The following is a 21,414-nucleotide window of genomic DNA, read 5'->3' on the forward strand; positions in this document are numbered from 1 at the left end:
TTTAAAAATGCTTCAGTGAAAATAAACTGACATTTTTTTGACGGTTGCATAAAATTCTCTTTATTCCCTTTAACCAGTCTCGAAAAACATTAATTGCCCAAGCTGTTTGTTTTCAGTTCTTTCTATTTCAATTAAATCAAGTCGCTGTTGGGTAACGATCCCATGTCTAGCACTACTTGTAGTAGTACTGATGGTAGGATTTTCAGTTTGTCCGACAGTACTTCTGTCTGTATTAATTGTAGTAACTGTTGACATCTCAGAGGTGCTTGGCTTTTCCAGGATGTTTTGATTTAGCCATTGCTCAATTGACATCTTATTAAAAAGGTACAGAAATGTTCATTAATAATCAACAGAATGGGAATATGTTTAAAAAAAAAAAAAAAAAAAGATGTATAGCTGGTACATTTGTATCTCAGAGAAACTAACAGCACTGTGGGAGGGTAGTGGGCGGAGCTTAGGGAAGGACCTGAAATGACAGCATACAGGAGCCGGAAGTGATGTTTAGTCCTGGAGCCCTGTACCAACAATGGTATCTGGGCAGGATTTTATTTATAAAGTCTTGAACAAAGAAGTCTATGCAGCGATCTGATTCAAGCATTCAAAATTCTAAAAGGTATTGACAATGTTGACTTTTTCAACCTGAAAAAAGAAACAAGGACCAGAGGTCACAAATGGAGATTAGATAAAGGGGCATTCAGAACAGAAATTAGGTGGCACTTTTTTACACAGAGAATTGTGAAGGTCTGGAACCAACTCCCCTGTAATGTTGCTGATGCTGGCACCCTGGGATCCTTCAAGAAGCTGCTTGATGAGATTCTGGGATCAATAAGCTACTAACAACCAAACGAGCAAGATGGGCCGAATGGTCTCTCTCTCTCTCTCTCTCTCTCTCTCTCTCTCTCTCTCTCTCTCTCTCTCTCTCTCTCTCTCTCTCTCTCTCTCTCTCTCTCTCTCTCTCTCTGTTGATTTCCCGTTCTATATATTTACTACATGGTATATTTATTTATTCATTTTTTTTTACTTAGGTAATTTTATTTATTCTTTTTTTTTGTTGTTGTTGAAATACTTTACAGGCATACTATTTATATTAACCTCTGTAAAGTGCTTAAAAGACTGAAACATTCAGCAAAGTAATATCTTAAATAACACATTAAGGATTATTGACACAACCGGGGATATTGCTTTTATACTTAAGAGTCAAGAAGAGCAGTGGTTCTTACATTGTTTCTTTTCCAGACAGTACCAATTAAGGTGTCATAAGCACTTAACATCAATGCAGGTTCCCTATACTATACACAATGTTAATAGCATCATTTATTTTGGGGGTGGATTAAATCCTGTGGTGTTGTTATAAGCAATGGCAAAGCAAATAAATAAATAAATAAATAAATAAAACACTATACTGCATATTGGTTTGCAAATATTATATATCAAATTGCGATAGTTGAGTGCCAAAAAACATCTGGTTTAAATGAATGCTCAATTGATATACTGGTATTGAAAGTGCCTCCAGTGCAATTTGCACTGTCTGTGACACTTCAAATCCTGCAATACTGCAATCTAAGCAGTCTTTTCTGTGCACATTTAAATCTCTTAGCAAAACAAATATATCTACTGACTTAACAGTTCCCAGTTCTTATTTTTAATTCAAAAGTGTCATTGGGATACTACTCTGTTAACCCCACCTAACCAGAGGCAAAGGGCTTCTGTACTTAACAACCTCCCAGTAAAAACACAATTCTAGATATTCCATGATAAAATGCATATCACTGGTATTAGTAGGAAAGTGTGTTGCCAATACTTTATTGCAGGAATGAGCCCCCTCATCGCATCCTATGGTTTCTCATGACATTTCTATGCTGATGATGCTCAGATTTTCCTCTCCTTCCCCACCTCTGACTCCACCATCTCCTCCCGTATCTCTACCTGTCTGTCTGCTATCTCCTCCTGGATGCACTCTCATCACCTCAAACTCTCTAAATCTGACCGCCTGTTCTTTCCCTCCTCCCCCTCCTCTGATCTCTCTATCTCCCTTCCTCTGGAATCTACCACACTCTCTCCCTCCTCCTCAGCTAAGAACCTCGGAGTCACCCTGGACCCCTGTCTCTCTTATTCCCAGCACATCTCCACTCTGGCACGCACTTGCTGATTCTTCCTGAGCAACATACGAAGAATCCAACCCTTCCTCACCAATTACGCCACCCAGCTCCTGGTCCAGGTCCTGGTACTCTCCAGCCTAGACTACTGCAACTCCCTCCTGGCTGGCCTCCCTGCGTCTGCCACCCGTCTGCTCCAGCTCATCCAGAACTCCGCTGCTCACCTGGTGTTCTCTCTGCCTCGCTTCTCTCACGCAACTCCACTGCTCCGCTCACTCCACTGGCTCCTGATCACCGCTCACATCGAGTTCAAGACTCTTGTACTAGCCTACAGATGCCTTGACCAGACTACACCCAGCTACCTCCAGACCCTCATCTCTCCCTACACCCCCACTAGACCTCTCCGCTCCTCCTGCACAAGAAGACTGGCTCTACCTCCTCTACGCTCCCCTGCCTCCAGAGCCCGATCCTTCTCCACCCTCGCCCCGCAGTGGTGGAATGACCTTCCTACAGATGTCAGGACTGCCCAGTCCCTGACCACCTTCCGGCGCCTCCTCAAGACTCACCTCTTCAGATAGCACATGTAGAACTCTTTTTTCCCTCTGGACACTTATCACTCTTCCTTAAATACGTTTTACTTGCTCTTATCTGCCCCCTATTTTGCTGCATTTAATCCTGTACTTTAGAGTACTGTAATCTGTCAAGTGTTATTTAATCTGTAGTATTTTGTATTTAATTATATCCTGATGTAACTATCACTGAAACTACAATCTGCTCCGTTATTGAATTGTATTTTGTCATACTTGTACTTGCTAGAACCAAAGTCATTGTATTTATCTTGCTCTTAATTGTATTATTACTTGTACTGTGATTCTTGAAATGTATTTTTGTTTACGACTGTAAGTCGCCCTGGATAAGGGCGTCTGCTAATAAATAAATAATAATAATAATAATAATAATAATGGGCAACTCTGTTCCTTCCAGACCAGGTCTTTGTTCTAACCACATGCCTAATTGCTTGATTGAACAATTAAACCTGCATACAGGTCCCCAGCAGTTAATGGCCTCATGTTAAACCTGACGTGGAATGGTCTGCCACATCCCTGCTTTATTGCCTTAGTAAACAACATCTAACTGTTTTATTTATTTTTTTGTTAAGAAACTGGTCACCTGTCCTGCCTATTACCTATTCTGATCTGAATCTGGTTATGACAGTCACATTTACATTCCATATTTAAAATCTGATCTGGCACTTTGCAAGATCCAGCAAGATTGCTTGTTTATGATTCGTTATATAGCCTTTTTTTTTCTTTTGCTTATTTGTTGCAATAAAAACTAAACAAAATGCAGCATACTAAAGTTCCCATATAATTAATGTGATAAATAAATAAGACATACGGTATTTAAAATGAGACAACATTAAAAAAGGGTCTTAAAAAATCTCCAAAGTAAAAGACACTGACACTAAGAGGTCTTAATGGTAAGGCTGGTCTTTGGGAAGTGTAATGCAATTACAAGTTATTAAAAGTTAATCATGACATTGAGCTCTCATTAGTTGTCCAAGACCCTTGTTAAATAATGAATAGATGATGTTGTTATTTCTTTAAATAATGTATGCTTCCCTTTATGACATTCCTTTTTGGGAACATTATTCCAATGAATGCACTCTGCAGTTCACACATGCATGTTAGTTACAGTTACATTCCTTATTGAAGGCCAAACAGCCCCATGCATGAAGAGACCCAGCTAACTGACTTAACCTTATGCTTGGGGGTCAATGCCTGTTGCAAAGAGCGTATTTGAAAGCTAGGAGTGTAGGAGTGTTTACTAGCAAGGTATAGACAAACACATAACACACTTCCAACTAACATTAGAGCACGGTTGTATGCCACTTCCAATGCAGACTTAACTCCTTTTACAGAACACCAAGAACTGGCACGCGTACCCAGTCTATTCACTTAACCCAAACTTGTCTACTGAAACAGTGTAACCCACTGTAGGGTAGCCCACCTTTTGAGTAGCCTAAAGTTACAGGATCCTGGCTCTCCTTGGATCTCCACTTTGGATCTCCAGTTTTACAGTGCAGCTAATATATTCCCATGACACAATCCCAAAAGGGTTTGCAGCTTGGACTTTCACTTGAAAATGTGTTAGCTAATGAGCTAAATTAACAGAATGAGACTGCATTGGATCAATGCAAAATTAAAGAGTTAGAAAAAGAAGTATACAATTACTATATATTTATATAGGACTTCACAGCACCTGTATTTCACGTCCCCATTCATCCAGTGCACAGGAAGTATCTCCACTTCGCCTTCAGGGAAGCGTTATGAGTTCTCCGTGCTGCCGTTCGGCATCTCCCTGCCCCACGTACGTTTTCAAAGTGTGTAGACTCTATCCTGGCCCCCTTGCATTGCAGGGGTAAAGAGTACTAAACTATCTAGATGACTGGCTAATCTGGGCTCACACGGCAATGGTGACGCAGCATCTGGCGAGGCTGGGCCTCACCATCACCAATGCAAGGAGTCGACTTTGACCACTGCAGTGCACAACGTACTTGGGACTCCGGGTGGACTCCTCTATGCATTCCCGCCAATACCGTTGCTCCCGGACTTCTTGGAGAAGGTCCAGTTAGAGAAAGTGACTGTTGTCCTAGTGGTCCCTCTGTGACCCAGGAGAACATGGTTCTTGACTCTATGCCAGCTCTTACGAGGCCAGCCCTGGGAGATCCCGCTTCGTCTAGATCTCCTCAGTCAAGCAGGAGGCACTCTCTGGCATCCAGAACCTGCCAGATTCCAGATATAGGTCCTAGGGCTATCTGATGCGGTGGTGGCTACTCTGCAGAGCACTAGGGCAGACTCCACTAGGTCACTGTATGCGTACAAGTGGAAGTATTTCCAGATTTGGTGTCTACAAGTCACGACCCGCTTTCTTGCCCCATGCCGGTTGTCTTGCAATTTTTACAAGAACTGCTTGATGCTGTTTAGCGGCTATCTCTGCGTGTCATGCCCCCATAGATTCAGTATCTCCGGGTGCGCATTTTCTGATGACCGAGTTTCTCAAGGGAGCTCGGAGGTTATACCCTCCTAGGAGGACTGTCCTCCCCGTGTGGAACCTTGATGTTGTACTGGAGGCTCTCACGAAGGCCTCGTTTGAGCCTATTCACTCCACAGAGTTGAAGCATCTGTCTATAAAGACAGCCTTCCTCTTGGCTATCACCTCCACTACGCAAGTCATTAAGTTACATGCACTGTCGGTGCACAGCTCCTGTATGCATATTTGGGACGATGGCAGCAGGGTGTCACTATGTACAAACCCTGCTTTCTTCCCCAAGGTGATCACAGCCTTCCACATTAATCAGTTTGTGGAACTGGAGTCCTTCCATCCACCCCTGTTTTCTTTCGAGGAGGGTGAGAGATTGAATTTCCTCTGCCCAGTGCGGGCACTGAGATGCTACGTGGATACGACAAGAGCTCTGCGTCAGTCAGACCATCTCTTTGTTTGTCACGGGACACGGACCCTAGGACACCCCCTCTCAAAGCAGCGCCTGTCACACTGGACTAGAGGGTTGGCTACATCTTGGGCCCTCTTCAGCGGGACCTCGCTGTCCGATATTTGTACTGTGGCTAGCTGGGCTACGCTGCATACTTTCTCCAGGTTCTACTGCCTTAATGTGGTAGATCTTGCCCTGCCTTCGTTAGGCACGAGGGTGCTTGAGGGTGTAAGCTCACACCGCTAACCCTTGGGTTATGCGGTTCTGATGCGTCCCTCATATGCTGCCGTTCCTTCTCCCTCGCAATGGCTCTGGTATACATTATCCCATACATAATGTAATTGGTGGTCGTATTTGAATTGAAAGGGAACGTTAGGCTACTTACCGTAACCCTGGTTCCCTGAAACAGAAGACGACCATCAACCGCGAGGTCGCATCGGTCAACCTCACGGGTTCGATGGAAAAAGAGAAATGGCTTCCACAGGATGACGGTTTTAATCCCTCAGTGGGCGGGACCGAGTGCGTCATCCCAGGAAGGGGCCTACTGGTAGCTCTGATATAGAGAGCTCAGCAATACCTATCCAATGGGCAGTCATATCCCATACATAATGTCGTTGGCGGTCGTCTTCTCTTTCAGGGAACCAGGGTTACGTGAATAACCTAACGTTCTCTTGCCTGTTTCTTTGTGCCTGCATGTTCACACAATGATATTTCGTCACTTGTTAACTTTCAGCACCTTGCTGGCGCATGCGTATTTCGAAGCTGGATGTGCCGTTGAAAGTAAATTTCATAATTTTAAATTAAGTGCTCGTTCGTTTCGTGGAGACAATGGCATTCAGCAAACCCTCCACAAGTAAGAAACGAAAGTCTGAGGCTTTAAACCAGACTGCGAGAAAGAGTTCGCATTCACTGAAAACAGTGGTAAACCTGTGTTTCATCTGCAACAAATCGTACACAATGTAGCCTGTACAAGGCGAGCAACCTCAAACGTCACGAAAACACATTTTCATCTGCTCGTTTGGTTGTTAGTAGCTTATTGATCCCAGAATCTCATCAAGCAGCTTCTTGAAGGATCCCAGGGTGTCAGCTTCAACAACATTACTGGGGAGTTGGTTCCAGACCTCACAATTCTCTGTGTAAAAAAGTGCCTCCTATTTTCTTTTCTGAATGCCCCTTTATCTAATCTGCATGTGTGACCCCTGGTCCTTTTTTCAGGTAAAAAATAAAATAAAATAAAATAAAAGCTCAACATTATTTAATACACGCAGCAGTCATACAATAAATAAATAAATAGATAAAATAAACCCATTATTCAGATCTTCAAGGGAAGAGCTTGTTAAAAAGAATCCTTACAAAAATGTGTGTTTTTATGTGATTTTTTTGGTGAAATCAGGTCAGTGATTGTATTTTGCTTCATAACTGAATATATTTTATTTAAAATGCGTAATATATTGAGCATACACAGAAATAATGGAAAAACACCAGTGTTACATTTAAAGTACAATACAGATCTGCAGTACGAATTACACAGGAACTGTGTAGGCTCCGCAATGTTCTCTTCCTTGTTCTTGTGTATTTTGCTGCCATCAAGAGATAGCCTAACAACTACTGTAGTGCACAACAATGCTAGTATTTAAATGTACGTGTCTTGCAGCTCTCGACCATATTTTGGTATGCGGCTCGTACGGTGATGAAGTTTGGCCATCCCTGCCACTGTTGCACAGATGGAGAGGACATGACGTAGCAGCACGACAACATGCTGTCAGTGTGCACTGCTTTACGGCAGTTAGAAGCATGGCGAACCTGGAGCAAGAGGAGCAGCAGAAACGGGAGAAATCCTCCGTTCCTGTGAGTGACCTTGTACAGGCAACTGTAACTGCTTCGGAATCGGTGGCAAAGGGTCCTTTGCCGTGTCTAATCCCGTCCTTTGATGAAGCTTGTAATTTGGTTCGGGCACCATACTCATGCCTGGTGGTGGACACTCACAGAAGGCACGTTGCTCTGTCTCCAATGTACCTGAAAAAGAAGAAGACAGGAATCCAGGAGCAACTCGGGACAGAGCTGCTCAAATATTCAGAAAGGTACATTGTTACAAATTAACTGGAGGTTTGGGAGATTTTTCGAAATGATTACTGAGTCAGCAAACCCAAGAACAGCGGGCCTCTATTATTATTATTATTATTATTATAGTATGTGTTTTCATTATCTATCTATCTATCTATCTATCTATCTATCTATCTATTTATCTATATATATATATAATCATCTATATCTCTGTGTGTGTGTGTGTGTTATACTGCTGCAAAACACCATACCTGGACCTCTTTTTAGTTTCGTTACCAATTACCTCAAAGTTACCACAAACAATCTTTTTAAAAAGCATAAACAACAATGCATTTATATAATTTGAGCCGGTGTACTTTATTGCGTTTCAGTGCAGTACTTCACAAGAAGATTTTTTTTTAAATGTTTATATAAATGAGATAACTAAACATAACTTAATGAATGGATTTTTGTACAACACAGGTAATGGAAATAAGCATTGCAAACTTATCACATCACGGTCTGATCTATCCGGCTTAGTTGAGACCATTTTGAGTACTGCAGTATCGAATTCTGGCCCTCTGCTCATTGTGCGCATGTGCAGAGCGATGTTTTTTCAAGTCACTGCACATACTCTGCTGAGTTTCTCATAGCGGGTTCACGGCGATTCAGCAGTTAAGTAACGCGCAGCGGCTGCCACAGGGTCAAGAGTTAGGCTGAAGTTCGAATAAAACTCGTCTGGCAATTTGCTAAAAGTGAGTAGGGTGCTCCTAGTATTTTTTTTTTTCTGAAAAGCCCTATTCAATACGAGTAGAACGAGGTTCTACACATGATGGTGCCATCAGAATATCTGGACAAGAGCAAAGAAACTCCCCCGCAAATATTAAATAAATATTAATTCTGTTGATGACCCTTATTGCTGGAGTAAACAACAATATCTGAAGATAAATAGTTGTTTTCAAAAGGTTCTGTCGTGATGCAAGTCAGGCACTAATATATATATATATATATATAATATATATATATATATATACCTTTTATGATGCGTAATCTAAAAGCAATTGACAGTTAAGTTTTATGTTTTCATTGTATAACATTAAAACAAAGTCTTTTTAAAAAAAAAGCTTAATAACATATTGTAGATGGCATTTAAAAATGATACGTAATCTGCATACTGGCACCTTTTTCAAACCACTTTAAACACTGGTGATAGCCAGGCAACCAGAGGGAAGCATGCGTGTTGTAGGTCTGTCGAGCTAGTAAATAAAATAAATAATAATAATAAAAAAATACAACCGGCAGAACTACAAACGCACATCACTTCCTGGCTGTCCCTTTAGAACTGCAGTGTTCTCTTACATTGATGTACTAAGCCTGCCGAGTACTTGTGTATTTGTGTTGTTGTCTTTTAAATGTAACAGTTATGTGCCTCACTTTACTTACTCCCTAAAGTATTCTCTGTTATTTTTTGTCTTTAGTTTAGATAAATTCATATTTTTTAAATTATAATTAAGGGACAACCTGGTCTGGGTTCATTAATTCAAACAAAACACACAACGCAAACTACACAATGTAAATACGGTATATAAAATCACTACCTGATTTTAATTTGAGTTAATTTAATTGAGTCCGCCCATTTATAAAATAGCTGGGTTTATAATATATTGTTTACTGTAGCCCTTAGAAACGGTAGGCTTTCGGGCTGTGCTGGAGGATCATTGGTTTTAGGTGGCCTCCAGCGCGTGAGTTTACCGTTACTTAAATTCTAAAGCAGAGAAGGAGGGTTACAATAACAACATTACTGGGGAGTTGGTTCCAGACTCCCACAATTCTCTGTGTAAAAAAAGTGCCTACTGTTTGCTGTTCTGAATGCCCCTTTATCTAATCTCCATTTGTGACCCCTGGTCCTTGTTTCTTTTTTCAGGTCAAAAAAGTCCCCTGGGTCGTCATTGTCAATATCTTTTAGAATTTTGAATGCTTGAATCAGATTGTTGCGTAGACTTTGTTCAAGACTGAATAAATTCAATTAGCCTTTCTGCATATGACATGCCTTTTAAAAGTGTATATGGTACAGCAGTATCGATAGTCATTCTCAACTAGTCCCCACGGAAATCCATGGTAAAATATCCTAAAATCTGCAACAAGAACAGTGTTTTCTGCAAAATTCTGCGGCAATGACTTAATGATTATAAATAAATAAGAAAGTAAGTCAGTTAGTTAAATTCCGTTTTTTTTATTCAATCGCATTACTAAAATCTGAAAAAAATGCAGAAGAAACATGTTTGCCATATTTTATGGAAATCAAAAGAAGAAAAAAACACATACAATAAAGCAAAGAGTTCACTTTAAAAAACAAAAACAAACTTGCAGCACTGTGATTGGATGCCATTTTTTAAAATAGACATAAAACATAACAATTCTTAAATAAATTAAATACAGTTATGGCCAAAACATATGACTATTTAATCACTTTAGTAATAGTAACATTTGCCTGGCAGAATAAGATTGTACTTGCACTGGGATTCAAATTCGCATTGGTACATTTTACAAATACACTGTTTTACAAATGTAACAGTGTTTTTAGAAACATTTGTTGTAATTTTAAAAACATATCCACATCAAGACAGCACATAGAAATATTTGGGAAACGGTGACAAACACTTGGAAACAGTGACAGGCGACACTGACACAATGTGAAAGTGATACCATCACATACCAAAAAACAAACGGGAAAGTAATGATTTTTTAAAAAAAAAGAAGAGGATTTTCACAAGAATAAGTCATCCCAAGTAATCGGATAATATGTAATATAGTTTGCCGCCTCCTTCCTTTTTGAGCATTCATGTTTCTACACCATGTACAAAAAAAGTGTGTATTTCCATATATAATTAGAATGACATCTTAAAGGACCTGCAACATAGGGAGCACAAGCAAGGTCCTAATTGTTTTTCTCTGACCTTTCACATAGGAGTAACAGAACAACGCTTCGCTTTGAACTTGCGACTAAACTCTGAAATCCTTCTGTAAAATAATAATAATCTTACCTTATTTCGTTCTTCAGTAGTCACTGTTTGTCTTTCCATGGTCATTGCCACAGTCTTCTGCTGTTTTAGAAGACGCTATGACGGTGAGTTATTGGAAATACTGGACTGCCGTATCTCTTGCCGTTATATTAGTTACTAATTTAGATTTGTTTCTGGAGCTCACTGATGGTCTTAGGAATCTCTCCATGGCTGAACTAAAGCTTGCACTGAAACCTCACCACACTTCTCACTATACAAATAGCGTGTATGCGCTCTAGTGACATGTACAGCGATAGTAGGGAGCAAACGTTTGATTTTTTTTTTTATTTGCAAAAAAAATGAAAATTCTGCGAGACAGCAAATCCTGTGTTTTTTTTCCGAGCTCGCAGAGTCGTGAAGGGACTACTCAGCTCCTTCAGACGCCTGTTCTGAGTACTGTATTTGTAATGTCCACGCGCCAAAACATATCCGAAAGCATTTTGGAATATTGGAAGATACACAAAAAATGTAGTTCGATATTACAGCGTCTACACTTCTGATGCAATCTAATTTAGAACCGGACTTGAGACTAACCCCTGAGGTCGTCAGCTTCATGTTGTCCACACTGGAGTACCGTTTCATGTTTAGTCAGGAGTAATGCATACACACACTAATGCTATTAGAATAGTTTGGTTGGAGTTCCTAGCAGCGCAATGAATATGGGAAAATACAATATTTGTACTGTACTTTATTTTAAAATAATGTATTATGCCCCATATTAAGAGGTCCATATTGCTAAGAAATAAAACAAGTATTTTGGAAAAAGTAAATGCGAACACACACACACAAGTAGGGTTTTATTTTTAATCAGGTGACAAATTTAGCTTATTAAACTCAGAAAAAGCTGTTAATTGCAAAACAATCTTTGCTTTTACCTTCATGTCTTGCCTGAGCCTAATTCTGGTCCCTTTTAATTTTATTTCAAACAGAGCTGACAAATTCTGTGAATTGTTCATCCCTGATCCTACTTTTAACTCGCATTTCATTTTTACAGTGGCCTAATTTAACAGATTTTCTTAAAGCATCAAAGTCAGCAACTTTATGGTAAAATGTACTGTGTGTGAAACAGCTGCTGGGCAAAAAAAAAAATACATACGCACGGATGTACAGTTTTTCAAGAATCTTTGCTTAAAAGACACGACGATGCGGTTACTGGAATGCAGAAAAATATTAAAACACGTAGGTGAAGGCAACAAGCAGTGCTTAGAATCCTGTCTCGTCATGCGAACGGTCTACTGTTAATATATATAACAAAAAAAGTGTCTGATTATATGTATATCTATACACAGACAGAGATTTTTTAAACTACTACATGCCATAGAATTTAAACGTTCATACAAATGTACCAAAATGCACATCCCTGGAGTTTATTAGCCTTTGAGTTAAAATGTATATTTGATGGATGGGATGCAAAATTTTGGGCATGTGCGTTTCAGGAACGCACGAAAAGAAGAGCTAGCGGGACCTCTGTGTACCTGCATGTATTGTTTTCATGTGCATGAGTTCAACCATTTAAGGACTCTACAAATACAAAGCTGTCTACAGTCATCAGAAACTTTGTTTCCAAATTAAATATACACTAGGTACACTTTGGCAGTTGGCAGCCCAAATTTCTTGCAACCCAGGCAATAAGATTGTTCAGCAAATAGCCCAAAGCATGTCAGATTTAACACCATGGGCTTTGTGTCGCCATACAGATACTACACAACAATGCTTCAACGTTGTCATCTTTTAAAATAAATAAGGCAACATGACATTTGAGTCACAGCTCTCAGTAACAAAGTTGTGTTATAAAAATGCCATCGACTTTGCTTTTGTTCTCTGTTTCAGTTTAAAAGGAGTTCCTGTTGCATATGATAACATAAGAATACTGGGCCAATACGGTGACATTTATGATGATCAAGGCTATATTCATATGAATATAGAAGCAGACTTTGTTATCTTCCGACCCAATAAAGGACAAAAGCTTGTGGTATGTATAAGGATCAATTTGTATTGAAGGCTACAGGTGGTTGAACACTTCTGAAAACAACGAAACATTTTGTTTATACACTGGTTGAGACCAGTTATACCATTGTTCTTTCTAGCAATGATAGATTCCATTTTGTTTCCTAAACATTTAAACTATAGTGTTAAACATCTTTAGTAACATATTAGAAATTTTTCTAACCAATCAAAAAAGCCATCATAAGCCTTCCATTAGATTGCTGACTTTATGATGCCGTACAACATTAACGTGGATGAGACTGCATGCACACATTTATGTACTTGAAAAATACTCCTACTGTATACACACTGCAGCTGACTTCTGTGTTTGCCATGCATTTCTTAGTGGTTTAATGTTTCTACAATCTGAAATGTTTAACACTTGCAGAACCTTTAAACTCAAAACTGATCATCCGTAGTTATTTAATCTATAAAGCACATATTGATGTTCGCCTTAGCATTAGTATTGTTGATTTGTTTTTTGGGTTGCATGGGAATAGATGCCTTTCCCTTGAAATCTTTGAGAAATTAACAAGCCTCGTGCGTGTTTGCAATACATCATCTGCACATGGAAAGTGAACAAATTGTTAAAATGAGTCTGTTCATTAATTCTGGATATCTTTCCTATTTTGTAAGAGGGCTTCATTTGTATATCTTTTATTTTTTATTTACTATTTAATTTATTTTGTATCATTTCTTTTTCCAGGGAATTGTTAACAAAGTAGCCCCCTCTCACATAGGATGTCTGGTGCATGGATGCTTCAATGCTTCTCTTCCAAAACCACATAAGATGTTCAATGATGCCTGTCACGACTCTGGACTGAAGGTTGGAGACAGGCTGGAGTTTGAGGTGTACCAGTTAGACGCTGATGTAGCTGGTGTTCTTCTTATTAGAGGAAAACTAGATGAAAACAGGTACATTTAAAAACACGTTATTTGAGAATTCCTCAGCTAAACTGCCATTGCAACAAAACCTCATGCATGCAATTAATTTACAATAAATTATAATGAAACAGACAACACAAGGAGGAAAGAATCAGTGGAATTGGGGATCAATTTTTAAATGATGTCATAAGTAATGACAAGTTGTAAATAGTGGTGTAGAATTTTTTTTATATAGTTAAACACATTTACTAAAATATCACTGGAGCTGAGCAAAAAATAATTGGCAAAAAAGTATTCAAATGCAAAATAAATGCTAATTTTAATTAATGTGTTTTTTTAATGTGTACTGTCAGTGCACTAGTATACAATGACTCATCAATATAATTTATTTTGTTGTTGTGTGAATTACTGTACATATACAGCACATTGTAGTGTACAGTTCTAAACATACAAAATAGTGTTCTGTATGTTGTATTCTGTACTGAAATATCCTGATGAAGTACAGTACCCCTTTTATACAGCAACTTGGTTATTTAGTCTAAACACAAGTTATAAAACAGTATCCAATTTGCATGAATTGTGCTAAAATGCTTTAAATGTAACTGCATTTTAAGAAATGTACAGTGGGTGCAATATCAGTTTTATGACAGTAGGTGGCAGCATTGATAAGCAAGAATTCGTGTTTTCTAAAAGGTTTAGCTTAATCATATGCTGATATTTTCCGGCATTCCTTTTATTAATCAAGATTGTCTCAAGCAGTTGTTGTTTTTGTCCTAGTTCCTACAAGGAGCCCCACCACTTGCACATCAAATCTTTAAGCCCTGATTGAATTTATTTGTAGTTGGAACAGGCTTTGGGTTGGCAGCACACGTTGAAGCCTTTCCCGTTACTAATTTCGGTTTTTGGTGAGTCTCTTTGAGAGCTTGTGCATTTGATGGGCTACAGTTCCAGACTTTTTATACAGTAGTTTCTGCAGGACATGACTGAAGCCCTGGCTGTTATACTGTAGTCAGTATAACATCTTGAAGAGAATTGTTACTAAAGAATGGAATGTCGACTGTCAATGTTGAACTAAGCATGCTTAGTTATTGCTTTGATTAAAAGGCGAGTAATTAATATTTTTCTAGGTTTTAGAAAGTGGACACTTCCAGATATATGAAATGCCTGGGAGCAATAATATTGCTCATTGTCCAGTATAACAAACCCTTAACCCCTTATATTCCTACTTAAGAACAAAATAAAGTTTACAAACAAGAGGAGGCCATTCGGCCCATCTTGCTTGTTTGGTTGTTAGTAGCTTATTGATCCCAGAATCTCATCAATCAGCTTCTTGAAAGATCCCAGGGTGTCAGCTTCAACAACATTACTGGGGAGTTGGTTCCAGACCCTTACAATTCTCTGTGTAAAAAAGTGCCTCCTATTTTCTGATCTGAATGCCCCTTTATCTAATCTCCATTTGTGACCCCTGGTCCTTGTTTCTTTTTTCAGGTCAAAAAAGTCCCTTGGGTCGACATTGTCAATGCTTTTTAGAATTTTGAATGTTTGAATCAGTTCGTTGCGTAGTCCTCTTTGTTCAAGACTAAATCGATTCAATTCTTTTAGCCTGTCTGCATATGACATGCCTTTTAAACCCAATGGTCGCTCTTCTTTGCACTCTTTCTAGAGCAGCGATATCCTTTTTGTAGCGAGGTGACCAGAACTGAACACAATATTCTAGATGAGGTCTCACTAATGCATTGTAAAGTTTTAACATTACTTCCCTTGTTTTAAATTCAACGCTTTTCACTATATATCCGAGCATCTTGTTGGCCTTTTTTTATAGCTTCCACACATTGTCTCGATGAAGACGTTTGAGTCAAAATAAACTCCTAGGTCTTTTTCATAGATTCCTTCTTCAATTTCAGTATCTCCCATATGATATTTATAATGCACATTTTTATTGCCTGCGTGAAGTACTTTACACTTTTCTCTTAAATGTAATTTGCCATGTGTCTGCCCAGTTCTGAGTGCTGTCTAGATAATTTTGAATGACCTTTGGTGCTGCAACAGTGTTTGCCACTCCTATTTTTGTGTCGTCTTCAAATTTAACAAGTTTGCTTACTATACCAGAATCATTAATGTAGATTAGGAATAGCAGAGGACCTAATACTGATCCCTGTGGTACTCCACTGGTTACCTCGCTCCATTTTGAGGTTTCTCCTCTAATCAGTACTTTCTGTTTTCTGCATGTTAATCACTCCCTAATCCATGTTCATGCATTTCCTTGAATCCCTACTGCATTCAGTTTGAGAATTAATCTTTGTACCCTTGAGCAGGGTACTTTACCTAGATTGCTCCAGTAAAAACCCAGCTGTATAAATGGGTAATTGAATGTAAAATAATGTGATATCTGTATAATGTGAAATAATGTATAATGTGATATCTTGTAACAATTGTAAGTCGCCCTGGATAAGGGCATCTGCTAAGAAATAAATAATAATAATAATACAGGACTTTTGTCAAAAGCTTTTCAGTTATCCATTGTTTTCTTTTTTTTTCCTTGATAGTGTCCTAGGAAAACTTGTAACACAGCAAGAAGAATGCACTGTAGATCAGGACAATGTGAATGGGGAACCTGATGCCATCGAGGAAACGCCAAGCAAAAAGAAGAAAAAGAAAAAAGAGAAGAAAAGGGCTAAAGAGGACTTGGAGTCTTCAGTGTGTACCAATGAAATTTGTGCAGACAGCACGGTGAACAGGGAGGTGGGGGCAATGCCAGAAGGCAGCAGTGTGAATGGAGACAGCAGTGTGAATGGAGGCATCTTGGATATGCCTAAAAAGAAGAAAAAGAAAAAGCTGGACAAAGAACCAGAGCTAGCCTCGCAGACTGAATGTCATGCTAGTGACTCTAGTGGTTCCCGGAGTCACAGTAAACGTGATAAGAAAAGGAAACTGTCTGATGGAGGAGACTTAATTGAACCTATTCTAGCACCTAGAGCCAAAAAGAAAAGGAAAGAGTGAAGGGTTTTGCTATTCTGATGATAAAATTGTATTCTATTTTTCTTATCTAATGTAGGAGGGCTTATTACATTTTCTGGCTAAAAATAAAACAATTTTTGGAATGTAATTGTGGTACCTGCAGTTTTATTAAAATATTGAACTTAGTTTTGTATGGAGTAACAGCAGCACACATCCATAAAGTATGTTAACAGTTCTACTAAAAATGAGAAATGTTAGTTAGTGTCAGTAATAAATATTGCCTCCTCAAATGGTTAGTGGTATGTAGATTTGCCTCGGAATAATGTATCCTGTAATGTCACTGAATCACCCCAATTGTGTGCCGCAGATCTATCTGATGTATGTTTTAAGCCAGTTGCATATTGAAGGTCCACCCTTTCTAATGAAATACTCAGGAGAGTGTGGTGTATATATATTCACTACTGATTCATGGCACATGAGAGTGATATGCATGAAAAATGAGATGTCTGAATTCTAGGGTCAGTTAAGGTTAAAGACTGTAATCAAACAAAATGTGAACAGATGTTATTGTAAACAGATGTGTACAAACTAACTGATTAATCCCTGAATAAAAGTGGACAGGTTTTAGTGACCCCTTTTCCAGTCATTTTGAGTTTTAGGATGTTATCTTAAAAGGAAAACCGTATGTGTGGTGATCAGAGGGATCTAGAAATATCATGTTTCCATTAATTGGATTGGAAAGACTTTAAATGGGTTTGTACTTGTAGTTTTTATTTCTTTGTTTTATGGCCCATTGTTTTTAACATCTTTCATCCAGGTAAAACCAATGTAGGATATGACTAAGTTTGACTGTTTCCTGTGAAAGTTGTAACACCAACCTCACTCACACTGTATGTGCATCCAGGATTTAAAAACCAATAGCAATAACCACTTCTAAGTAAACATCCTGTATATCTGCAGCTAATGCTGCCCTAACTATTGTAATAGTTCTGTAACATTTTAATATCCATCAGTAAATATATATAAACTAAAAATACATCATGTTATTTATTACTAAAATAATGCATTTCTGTTGTGCTGTAGCAGGTAATGACACTGCATTTCAAATGTAAAAATAACAAATCTGCACTTTAAAACAGAAAAATATGCATCATCAAACACTAAAGCACAACTATGGCTCTTCAACATGCGTTATTATTATTTCTTTTTTAAGATCAGTGGATTAATTCAGGAAATGTTAGTTCACTTTATTAAAGAAGTGTCCCAGACTTGAGTCTATGAAAAGCATGTACCGGTATCCTGGGTACTGGCTGCTGTTGGTGTGGTTCACCTCTTGCATGATCCTAAGCTTATGATTGATTGTATCCTGCCCCATTAACAACCTCTTCAGACAACCATTCTCTTTGGCAGATGATATTTCCTGTGCTGCAATCCAAGCAGGGAAGGTTTGGACACAGCCACATGACTTCCCAGACAGTTCTGTGGTCGCCATGGTCATGACAATTCCTGCTAGTGGAGCACCCAGACGAGGGATGAAAAAAAAAAGCTTTGATTTTACCAAGGCTTTGCTCCATCCTGTTTCCCCAAGCATCTCGGTGAAACTTTTTTTTCAGATATAGAAACTACATTTAAGGATACCATACTTTTAGAAGGGATAGCCTAGGCAGGCAATGGAGCATCTGGTACTGTTAGTTCTGATATTGTCTATAATACAACCCCTTTACTACTGAATAATATCTATAGGACAACCCCTTTATTATTACATATATTGCATACTGTAATGTTCACCACTGAATACTACAGATCGATATGTAGGGCTGGAAGCATTACACACAGCATGATGGGTTACTAGGGGCCTGTTCGGTTTAATAGATGTTCAATAAATCAAAGTTAGGATAATCAGGATTTTCAATCAGTAGTCATATTTCTTGATATTTTGGTTCCATATAAACAGTGCGATTGACTTGTAAAAGCAGTTGTCCCTGAATTCTTGCAATTAACTTGTATTGACTTTTCAACAGGTTTTGCAGTCCCAGCTCTTAAAGGTCAAGGGTATACAGTTACTATTTTTACATATACAGGAAACGCACAGCGCTGTTCCAAACCCCAGAAATGTGCTGTGAATCAGAATTGAAATTCCCCAGGAAAACCAACGTTTTGGCTGAAGTTCCATTTTTAGATTTACCAGTTGGAATTGCCTCCCACCCTTAAATTAAACAAATACACATTATATGCTCATATGTTAACCCTATCAAAATTAATTTCCAGGTTCACTTTTGTTGTAATTCCTTGACTGAAAATACAGAGCCCAGCCTCAGGTACTCTGGAATACTTAATAATCAGATAAGTAAATCTTCCCAGTAAAGAATCACCTAACTTTAATTTCTAAAATATTTGGTCTATATCAAAGAAGAATACATGCAGTCAGCGCTCCAGGTAACATTTTGGGTAACAATTGAGAAATGTAGACACTATGGGCCCTATTTAGCACCGTTTGCAAACCCCTAAGGTAATCGCAAAATAATTTTGAGGACAGTTAGTGCATCAGAATCAGGCGCATGTGTGGGCAAACTGACTTTGCCGACCTATGTGATTTAGCAGTCGTATTTTAGTGTTGACTGGGCACGTCCGCATTAGCGCTAGACATGGGCTGAACTTTAGGGGAGTGTCCTCATTTACATACAAATGTAGCAATTTAGAAAACTGTCAACAGTGTTAAAGTTTGCGTTTCAATTGACGTGAAAACCAGGTCTAAACGACTATAAAATGTCGCTGAAACTACCAGGGAAGCAGGCAAAGAAAAGAGAGAGAGAAAATAAAATGGAGTGTGCACTGAATTTGTACATGGCCTGACAAAGAGAGGAGGAGACTTCCCCAAATATTTAGAATGTATCTGTCTTTTCCGAGCCTCACTGACACAATGTATGCAGCAATTGTGCCTCAACAGACAAACAATCATTGACATCTGCCAACTGCCAAGCTGACCTGGAAGGAGACATGCGGAGAGCACGCTGCCTGTAGCACTAAGAGTATCCGCTGCACTAACATTTTATGCCACTGTGGGTTATGCTGCAGGCACGAGCCAGTCAGCTGTATCAAATGCAGTGCAAGATGTAATTTCAGCTTTAGTAAAGCGAACAGGAGAATTCATCTATTTCCCTCTCTCACAGGCTGCAACAAAATTCAAAGCAGGGTTTTCTTGGGAGGTATGGATTGCTGGTGTCCTGGAAACCATCGATTGCACACATGTGCAGCTATGTGCACCAACACAGAATAGGCACTACATAAATCATAAGGGGACCTATTCTGTCAACTTGCAAACACAGTAGTGTGTGATGCCAAGTACATCAAATGTGTATGCAAACTATCCTGGCTCCACGCATGACTTGTTTATCCTCGCTAATTCACAGGTGACAGCTGCGTTTCAGCCGGATGACAGTCTGAGCGGCTGGTTGACGGGACGACGGGTATCCACTGAACTGCTCAACTCCACGACCCCTGTCGAACAGAGGTCTAATCGTACCTTTAAATGTGTTGGTACTGTAATTGAGGGAACATTTAGAATCCTCAAAATGTGATTCCGACGTTTGGATGTCTCTGGGGGAACACTACAGTACACTCCTCAGAAGGTTAGCAATATCATCCTGGCTTGTTGTGTTTTAAATAACATAGTTCTCCGTAATGGATGTGATTTTGAACATACAGAGAAATGATTACAGGGTTTGAGGGGAGCAGCTGCTGAATTTGAAGCCTCAGTGGTGGAGGTTACAGATGCTGCAAGTGCCAGGCAGGTTAGACAAAGCCTTATAGATGACTTTTTATTGCATAAGTATTCACTCTCCCGCTGCAGGCTGCTAAAAAAAAGTGTAGCCTTGCTTGAGGGGCTTGGTAATCCTGCTGAACATTTCTATTTTTTTGTGCTTTTGTCTCCTTTCTTTTTTTGTGCGTGTGTGTTTCAAATGACCATGCATTCGCTATCGCAGACGCACAGGTGCTCTCAAAAGGAATGTTGAATCCTTATTGGTTATAACCTTACTCCCCCCACTGTGCTTTGATTGGCTGGGTGCATGATTCGCTATTTGATGTGCGTTAGCCCACGCATGAGACCCGACAAAATTAAGAAAACATTGCAATTCACCAGTCACAAACACGAATTGCAAGGGAGCTGAATTAACCGTAAGTTTAAAAATATATATATTGAAAACCCGGATTTATTGGTTACGTTTCTGGCAATTCCCAAGCAGGCTACAGCTGTCTCTTCCTTTGTTTAGCTACCGCATGCAGTATAGCCTATTCATAGTTAACCTGTGAGACTCCGGGAACCAACGAAATACAAGAAGCTTGATAACATATGAACTCAAGCTGTGCAGCAAAATTGCTATGCGTATTCGTTACGCAATACATGTATATGTCATGCATAATTCATATGTGTGAAACACCCTTTACCCAGCTGATCTGGAGCACTGTATATTGTAATTAAATACTAGCACATGGCTTAGAGGAAATATAAATCATTTTATTAAATAATTATTCTGAAAGTTTGGATGGCATACCCAAACTGCTGTAAAGAGTAAGTAGCAGGGTTCTGAAAATATACAGCAGTACACACGTGTTACTACAACTGTTTAAATAACATACCTAGCATTTTTCTTTCCATTGTTAACATCCTGGCATGTGTTCCTTTTTTTTCTTTTTTTTTTAAATCGCCTTTCCAACAGTGATTTAGAGGACAGCTCTCCAACCTCAGAATGAGAGGACAGCATCTGAGAGACATCTTACTACCGCCATCTAGTGTTGATGGTGTGAGCGTGAAACCTCAAGGAACCTAGTGCCTATTAAAGGCATAGAGGGAGCTACGACATTAAGTCGGTAGAACCTGGTAAATGTATGC

General features: G+C 39.1%; 1 protein-coding gene across 1 annotated transcript; it reads left to right on the plus strand.

Moving 5' to 3' along the window:
- The first annotated feature begins 7,259 nt into the window (after positions 1-7,259).
- polr1f (RNA polymerase I subunit F) lies at positions 7,260-17,154 on the plus strand. Its single transcript, XM_033998905.3, has 4 exons — positions 7,260-7,670; positions 12,525-12,666; positions 13,387-13,595; positions 16,112-17,154. Exons 1-4 carry the CDS (start codon positions 7,384-7,386, stop codon positions 16,563-16,565), a joined length of 1,092 nt encoding a protein of 363 aa, XP_033854796.3. The 5' UTR covers positions 7,260-7,383; the 3' UTR covers positions 16,566-17,154.
- Positions 17,155-21,414: the final 4,260 nt, after the last annotated feature.

This window comes from Acipenser ruthenus, chromosome 4 (assembly GCF_902713425.1).
Source record: "Acipenser ruthenus chromosome 4, fAciRut3.2 maternal haplotype, whole genome shotgun sequence".
Lineage (NCBI taxonomy): Eukaryota > Metazoa > Chordata > Actinopteri > Acipenseriformes > Acipenseridae > Acipenser > Acipenser ruthenus.

Bases quoted from the DNA above. Each gene is read 5' to 3' on its own strand.
- polr1f (XM_033998905.3), top strand. From the start codon at position 7,384: ATGGCGAACCTGGAGCAAGAGGAGCAGCAGAAACGGGAGAAATCCTCC. The intron at 7,671-12,524 runs GTACATTGTTAC...TCTCTGTTTCAG, and splicing joins CTGCTCAAATATTCAGAAAG to TTTAAAAGGAGTTCCTGTTG. The intron at 12,667-13,386 runs GTATGTATAAGG...TTCTTTTTCCAG, and splicing joins ATAAAGGACAAAAGCTTGTG to GGAATTGTTAACAAAGTAGC.